This window comes from Azolla caroliniana, unplaced genomic scaffold, assembly GCF_043228905.1.
Source record: "Azolla caroliniana isolate FFs.n. ecotype wild unplaced genomic scaffold, voAzoCaro1.0.p SCAF_10, whole genome shotgun sequence".
Lineage (NCBI taxonomy): Eukaryota > Viridiplantae > Streptophyta > Polypodiopsida > Salviniales > Salviniaceae > Azolla > Azolla caroliniana.
In genome coordinates this window covers 3,336,540-3,345,209 of record NW_028230445.1, presented here as the reverse complement: position 1 = coordinate 3,345,209, position 8,670 = coordinate 3,336,540, and the positions used below count along the sequence as shown (strand labels likewise).

Sequence of the window (8,670 nt, the reverse complement as noted above, 5' to 3'; positions counted from 1 at the left end):
GTTTCTCTAACAAAATCAATCAACATTTTCATGGTAAAACTATCCCCAAGTTTGAAGACTACTTCAGTGGGTGCAACACTTCTAGAATTTGGGCTGAAAGAAATGCTTAATCTAAAGACGTTCCCAAGATTAGAGCACTTGCAAAAGAAATATTGATAAGGGACATGTCTTTGTTTTATATTCAACAAATGTCAAGGCAAAATGCCTATATAGAATGATGGATAAAAGCTAAAAAATAGATATCATCTGTTTCAAAATAATCTAGAAACTTGTGCTTTGTGACGAGGGGCTAGAAAGGCCATCTTTTTGTTTCTAAACAATATAAATGCCAGTAGAATACAAAATGTCACTTATTATTGTTCCTCCATAAGTGAACATTAAAAAGAGTAAGGAAAAAGAAATACAATGGTGAGCTATTAGGTAAGGAATCAGGGGACATGGGCAAAACTAGTACTCCCGTAACGATTACACATTCAAGGCCCAGTCACTTGTCTCGGATGTCGAGCATATGTCAATACCATCATACAGTGTTCTGCTGATCTGCCCTTGAATCGAACCCAGTTTCTGTCATCATGCGAAGCATTATTCAACTCCTTGAGAGCAGGGAGGAGTGCTGATGAAGGTGGGTTAGTAGCCAGCCATATTCCTTGAACTTTTTCTAAAGGCAGGTTTGGGACTACAGGCTGGCCTCGGCAAGTTATTTCCACCTGAATAACAGAAAAGAAAGATGGAATTATATATACATACACACATACTTCTTGCAAATACATAATACATGCATGCATGCATACATACACATACATATATACATATGCACATGCATATATAGATCGATATGTATATACATTATGTATCACCATTATCTTGTTGTTTCATAAAACTAGCTTACATCAGCTTCAGATTGCAAGTCAAGCTTCTTCACAAGATACTTCTTCACACTAGAAACCGGAAGTTTCCCATTTCTGTACAAATACATTCAATATCAATTCTCGTCTATTCTGTTTATTGATATAAAATAGAGACATCCAAGTACCAAAACTTGTTAAGTAATTGAGAAATTTATAAAAAGAACAATTGAAAAGATGCATTCTACACACTTTATCCGAAGGAAACGCGTTGATATTTGAGGAAGTGAAGTTTCACCCAACCTTCAAAAAACAAAGCCAACTCGCATCAGAAATGATTGAGACTTTAAAAAAGAAACTCCGTGTAAGAAAACTCAAGACAAAGAAAACTCACTTACTGATTATGTGCAGCTTCAAGCGAAAACCAAAAACCCATATTCTTTTTATATTGTCTGGAAATGATGGCAGGATTTGGAGGTTTTCTGATTGCAGAGCTCAAAGACCTAATTAAGGGAGGCTTGATAAGAGCTGAAGGGGTTACCTCCATCGGTGCCAGAATGCTAGATTTTTGCTTCTTCTCCTGAGGTGGAGATTCATCCCTTATAGTTTCTAACATCATTTTCCAACCTAAGCTACCTCCTATTGCAAAATGCGTTGTATTCTCTTCCCTTTTCCCTCTTCCTCGCGGAGCTCGACGACCTTTTGGAGGATCGAAACTGTCTTTATGACCAGCTTGTTCAACTGCGACTTCAGCAAGCTGAGCCAGAGGTGATTCATTAATCAGGTATTTATCAAACTTCTCCCTCATTCGTGGTGGTTTTATTTCCTTATTCATCAACCTCGTTGCAATCGAATTCAAGGTTTCGGAGATTTTAGACCTTTCATTGAATCCTGGCTTTGATGGATCACCATTCTTTGAATGTTGCTGTCTTGAGGACCGAGCTAGTTTCCTCTTTGGTGACTGTTGCTCTCTTCCCAGCCGATCATCTTGTTCTCCATCAGAGAGGATCTGATTTTTGACAAAGCCATCAGCTTCATCACTCTCTTCTGTTACGGCATCAGAACTGGATTCTTCTTGGCGTACCCTTTTCAAGTTACCTTTCTCTGCTTTATTTTCTTCCGCTTCTTCATCTGAAGTTGCATCTCTCGCTGTTGATCTCCTGGACACTGATTTTGTTCTCCTACTCGCAAAACCAGGATGTGACAATGGAGCAGTGCCAATCCCAAGAGATGATAATGATCTTTCCTTTCTGCGAACAGGTTCCGTAGCTTCACCATCTATATCAATATTGAGCTTTTTCTTTTTTTTTGCCGTGACAGGAAATATTTTAGCACATACATCAGCCAATTGATGATCAGCTCTGCATAACATACATGTGTTGCAGAGTAAGAATACATAGTTAAGGCACTTGCTAAATCCTCTTCCCATCAGAATCCAAGAGAAGCCAGTTCTTTTCTTTTTTGGGCTTTAAGGAATGAAGGTTTTAACAAAGATGAACCATGATGTAGAAATATTTGTCTAAAAAGTTTCAGATTCATAAATCTTCTCAGGTCCATGGGCTATATCTTTAATGTACCACAATATCAGACATATCCTCATTCTTATGTATTAATGGTTACCATGCACTTCATTTTTTTGCCATATAATTTAAGAAAATGAAAGAATTATTTCAGACCGTAGATGTGGTTTTAGCAATTTCCTTGTTAATGTATATCACACTTAAATTTGGTGTTATGGGCATCCACGTGCATGTGTACCATGTACATATTATACATCTCGGGAATAGGGAATTAAATATTCTTACTTACAGTGTACTGACTGATAACCATATTCTCATTACTAATCTTAAAGTCACTCCCTATGGAACATTGACGACCACCTTGCAAGACATTTATGAAAATAAAATGGTTCCAATGCCGCAGTAAAAAAATGATAAACACATTCAGTGTAAGTCATTATCAGACACGCTCATCAGCAATGTATCGCCCTATACGACCATCCATGATCATGGGAAACCCCAAGGCACTAATGGTCAGTCCGTCATACACCTGTGCTTAGCCATCCACTCACATATTCTATCTAACGGTCATCATCCAACTAGATTGTATCGCCCTATACGACCATCCATGATCATGGGAAACCCCAAGGCACTAATGGTCAGTCCATCATACACCTGTGCTTAGCCATCCCACTCACATATTCTATCTAACGGTCATCATCCAACTAGATTACAAGAGTGGAAATTGGAACTGCTAGCAGCTGAATGGCCACAATGAGCATAGTAAAGCTTGGAGGATACAAGTAACAGCAAGATTTGCCACCAAAAATAACATTATATATATGGTGCATTGATGTGAGCAGATTGTGAACTATGTACCACAGCATGTCATAGAACTCATGGTATGATGACTTTGCTACTCTCTCCCTTATGTTAGTGTATATCTGCCTAGACATCTATGGCAATGAACATGCAAGATACACACGAAATTTTGCACATATCAGTCAAAAAGCCTTCGATGAAATGGAAGTGCATATACAAAATTAGATCACTTGTACTCACAAGGAACGCGAAAAGTTGAATATGTTCTTATGTGTGTGCATTCACTGAGATTTTTCTTATAAAAATCAGCCACAAATAAACATCTATTTATCTCATAGGGATGTTCTTTAGGGATTTGACTGTTTCGATAATGGGAGTTATTATCCAACAACTTAAATTAAACAGTGTACGTATATGATAGATGAGTGGGAAACTGCCAAATACATGAAATGAAAAGGGTAACTGGTTATCACCATTGGATCGAATAACTTCCAATTAATTGTGCTCTACTTTCAGTTATCATGTAGTTTTGTCAGCACATGTACTGGTACTTGCATATGCAATTTGCATCAACCTTTGCATTTCCACTATAAATCCCTTCAAATAATACTGAATACTTCTATTCCTCTGAAAGAGGCTCGTTCATTTGTGTAGAGAGCCTCTTCAGAGTACTACATGTAAGGATATCAATAACCTGAAAGGTGACTGATGATATTTTACCAAGCTATGCAGATGCCATTGTGTTACTATAGTGATAGTGGCAGTATTTACAAGTGAGATATCATGAAGCATAAATCTATATCAATTTCTTTGTGCATGGATGAACTAGACCCCAGGGCACCTCTCATGGAGTAAATGAGGTTTCATAAATCTACCAACTTGTGCTAAATGAATTAATCGAGACACAGAACTTATACAGTAACTTATAAAGCTCATCATCTAACAGCTTGCTCTTTGTATATAAAACAAAATGCATTGAGCTTTGAAGATGGAAAACGAAAAACAATAAACAAAGTATTATTCATTAAACTTTTGGGAATATTAAGCATATTATAACTTGCACCTTAACTTCTCCAAAGGTGAACAACCAAGATTCACGTTACATATTGGACAGCAATCATTCTCGCCATCATCCAGTTCTTCGTGAATACAGGATTTGCAAACTGTTGTAAAACAATAATACCATCATAAGATAGCTATAAGTAATGAGATAAACATAACGTTTACACGTACAAAAATCCATTTGAGCATTTTTCAGGATAGAAAGGACCAGATCGGAGGAAGTTTAGAAAGAAAACTAGCCCAAGTATTGAATGGTACCTACAATAAATTAAAAGAACAAGGAGCATTGTGACATGAAACACTAATGGCTTGCATGCATACTGGTAGTGCATGAGGACCCCACAAGCTTCTTATGCGTAATTATTTGAGCCAGCATGTCTCACAGACTGTTCTACACCGAGAGTGAAATATCAGTCATTAAAGTATAGCATGATACATCATATTCGAGAAGCCTAAGAGTTCATTACAGTACTAGAGCCTAAATTGTAGATATCACTCACTCCTTCCAACATATAGGATTGTAAGCCATATGGTGATGGTCAAGAGTTTGTGCTCTGCAACTTACTTGAAGAAGATCTTGGGAACAACTTACTTGAAACAAGAGCTTACGAACAGTCATCAACATATATAGGAAGCCACAGCTAATATAGTTTCTCTTTTCCTAGGTAAATTTTGAACATGATGACCAACTCACAAGTATGAAGGCATTCCGAAATTGTGGTGGCCTCGTGAACCAGGTTGAAGCAGAGGGGACATTGTAAACAGGTGCGAATAGGTCCACTCGAAACCTTCACAAGAGTAGTAGTGCAAGCCATTTTCAACGCTCGTCTATGGCCCTGTGAGATTTCCGCATCATCTGTATCAATCGATCTGAGGCCAAGGTGATCACACAATTCTTGCAAAATATATGTCTGCGTTCACATGCTCATTCATATAAGGTTCATTGTGGATGGTTATCTGCAAGTTTTGTTCTCGAGCAGAGAAGGGATCCACATACTGCAAAAAATGAGGCAAATTATTTAGCAACAAATTGAAGCATGTGGTCTGCATTACAACATAATGCATTCTGCACAGGAAAAGGAATCCTTTGGAAATAAAACATAATAAATCGAATTATATAAATGGAGACTTATGGAGTGCACAAATTACAGACGCATTTCAAAATAAAATGAAGCACGTAGACTGCACAAAACTATTTATATACATATATAACACATAATTATAATTATATAGAGATAGGTAGATAAATAAATTGGAAGAGTGCATAAAATCAAGCATTTAAACAAAAAATGAAGGATGCAGAGAGCAGAGAGCACAAAATTGAAGCATTTATTCAATACATTGAAGGATGTGTAGAAGATGCAATTTACCAATAACATGAAGGACGTATAGATTTTACAAATTGACGAGTTCATGGACAAAATACGATAATATGACGCCAAGAGTGGCGCCATTTATTAATAAAATGAAGGATGTAGAATGCACAGAGTGAAGCATTTATGAACAAAACGAGAAACATGAAGCCAGTATATTAGAGACAAACTGGACATAGCATGGCACTGATATAAAAGGAAAATTGATGGTTCGGAAGGGAAGACGTAAGACGAAAGAAGGGAAGAGCTAAGGTTTCCTATGTTAAAACTATGGAAAATCTTCATGGTTCAGATAAGAAAGAGGAAAATTGAAGGATCATAGCAAACATAATTCCGGGATCTAAATTTATACATACATAGCTTACTTCCATAGCCAACAGAAACAGGAGCAGGAGCAGGAGTGGGAGAAGAAGAAGAGCTGAAACGACTGTGATCTGTCGGAAGCTTGTTAGTCTGCCTCTTTCTCTAACTATGTTGCTTCCCTGCGTCTGTAGCTGCGATCTTCTCTGCTACTTCTGCTCCCGATTCTTCTTCTTCTTCTTCTTCTTCTTCTTCTTCTTCTTCTGGCTCGGCCGCACGCTGTCTGTGCTCTTCTGTTTTCTTCTTCCTTCGTCGTCTGCGTTCCTTCCTTCTAATGCACGTGAGAGATTGTGAAATGTGGACGAGGATCCCAATTCTGTAATTTATGGGAACATTAGGCCTTCTTTTATCAATTCTACTCTTGACTTGGCTACCCACTCCCATTGTGAGTGGGAGAGAGATTTCCTGGGACTTGTCTTTCAATCTTATCAGTTTGTTCTCTCTCTCTTGTCTGGATTTGTGTCTATGTTTGTGTCTGTACATATATATATATATATATATATATATATATATATACTGTGCCTTGTAAATGCCTATGTTCGTGTGTGTCTGTATCTATATTTCTCTCTGGAAACACCACCTGCATTCGCCAGCCTCTCGTACCGCTTGATCAAATCGTCGGCTTCTCTTTCTAATGGACAAAAGAATCCCCAGTTGCCTCTGTCTTGCATATCATCAACCACAAAAACCGACTGAGTCGTCGACACCTACATTCTCGATGGAAACTCCGATTGTCTCTTATTGGGATGATGACAACCGCCAAGAAACATTGATGATGCTAAATAGAATCGTGTGCTGCTATGCCAATGAAAACTCGGTTCTTCTCAATCTGCGATGACAATAGCTATAAAATAACGATGATGCTACATTTTCCAGTGAAAAACTCTAACCATCTCGATCTCGGATGGTGGCAACGTGAAACATTGATGATGCCAAATAGAATCATTCAACAACTTAGGATAATGGTATCAACTTCTCCCACCCTAGCCCTCTACTCTCTTTAATTGTATTCATAATGATCTCATAAATATCACTTACACATTCACCATTTGTTGTATTCCTTCTTTTGCTTGTTTTATTATACATGTGTGCCTTCCTGATAGATTTATCGTGTCGCTCTATTTTGCATCCCTAGGACATTGCTGCTCTTTGGACATTTGTATCTCCTCTTGCCAAATAATAAAAAGATGTGCTAAATATTACCATTTAAGCAATGTATGGATAATGTATAAATTCTCGTACATCTTCTTTGTTGTATTTGTATATCATGAAACATCACATACCACCTATATTTCTTTCCTCCTTTTGTTGATATGTGTGCCAACATCGTGAATTTGCCTCATCTATTTGTTTTGCCCGTTTGTCATTTGTTTTCCCCTTGTATTTGTATAAAAATACGTTCTAAATAAAATCATTTACGCGATGTTATGAAAACAGTATCAATTTTCATGCCTTCACCAATATTGTCATAATGGCAACAATCTAACCAACTTCAGCAAACCTTTGATCATCTTGATACGAAATGGCGGCACGATAAAACATTGATGGTGCTAAATTTAAGCAATGTTTAATGATTCTCCCTTTGCATCATCGATGGTATTAATTCACATAGATCGACAAGAGATTGTTACAATTGCAACATTCTTGGGTCAAGTGTTTCATCAACTTCCAGCATATCCATTACTTCCCGAGAAACCATCGACCACTTTTATGTTTTCTTATGTCCAAGCATGCAACAACATTTCCACATCTCTACATCACTTTTTGGAAACCACTCAACATTGTTTTCCTTCTTTTTTTGCCATGTTGTCAATTTCCACATCCCTCCATTGCTTTTTGGTAGATCACCTATCAATCGTTTTCTCTTCAAGTGTCATAGATTTTCACCTCTCCATTGCTTTTGGAAGGCAATCACTTGTTACTTTTCCTTCTTCTCTTTTTAACATCTACAGGTACTAGCTATTTATTATTTTTATTGTTAATTTTGATGTAGGGCAATTATAATAACACCCTTAAAAAGAACAATTACAAAAATTCAATCGATGATGTAATTGAAGGTGAGGCAAGACTAGAAAATATCATATACTCCTTTCTCGTATGCCTTTAGTTGTTACCTCATCAACTTAGAGTCTATATGTGTGTGTGAGAGTCTTCTTTATTTTTAGGAATCCTTGCCCCATTGTCAAAACTAAATGGCCAGCCAAGGGTTAACGTTAATCATTAAAATGTCATTTTGATTTGTTGTTTGACCCATAGTTCTATTCATTCACAATACACAAACATGGACCATATGCAACAATTGGTTTTGATCCTTATCTAAAATAAATTCATCATGAGATGCAAGAATTAAAGAGTTACTTTCAATTGTTTTTCATATAGTAGAGTGGCAAGGAGAATGTATGTGAATATATGGTAACGTAAAAAAAAAGTGCCGAAGCTATATTGAAGTCAATTTACACTCTCAGTCATAATTTTTAAATTATTGAAGATGTTTGTAATAAAAGTTGAATTATCCACCATGTCCATTGTCTATGAAATACCATTCGTTGAGGGATAGAACCTACTAATGAGACATAAATGTTGGTTTTCCTCTCAAGTGTCCAAGTCCACACAAATTCGAAAACATTATAAACACCTATGTTGGCAACAACTTATTTTTCCAAAAGAGACAATGCTCTACGACTCAAAAGACAAGTGTGGCATGAGAAG

At 37.0% G+C, this 8,670-nt stretch overlaps 1 protein-coding gene across 2 annotated transcripts; it reads right to left on the bottom strand.

Annotated features, from left to right (window-relative positions):
• Positions 1–220: 220 nt before the first annotated feature.
• On the bottom strand, positions 221–6,222 carry LOC147858717 (E3 ubiquitin protein ligase DRIP2-like). Of its 2 annotated transcripts, none has more exons than XM_087325816.1 (7): positions 5,958–6,222; positions 4,923–5,224; positions 4,230–4,329; positions 1,244–2,206; positions 1,098–1,148; positions 890–962; positions 221–707 (listed from the first exon to the last, which is right to left on the bottom strand). In XM_087325816.1, the coding sequence occupies exons 2-7, from the start codon at positions 5,041–5,043 to the stop codon at positions 474–476; spliced, it is 1,542 nt and encodes a 513-aa protein (XP_087181942.1). In that variant the 5' UTR covers positions 5,044–5,224; positions 5,958–6,222; the 3' UTR covers positions 221–473. The 2 variants fall into 2 exon arrangements, with proteins under 2 accessions (XP_087181942.1, XP_087181943.1); XM_087325817.1 differs by having other exon boundaries at positions 5,967–6,222.
• Between the last annotated feature and the right edge of the window lie 2,448 nt (positions 6,223–8,670).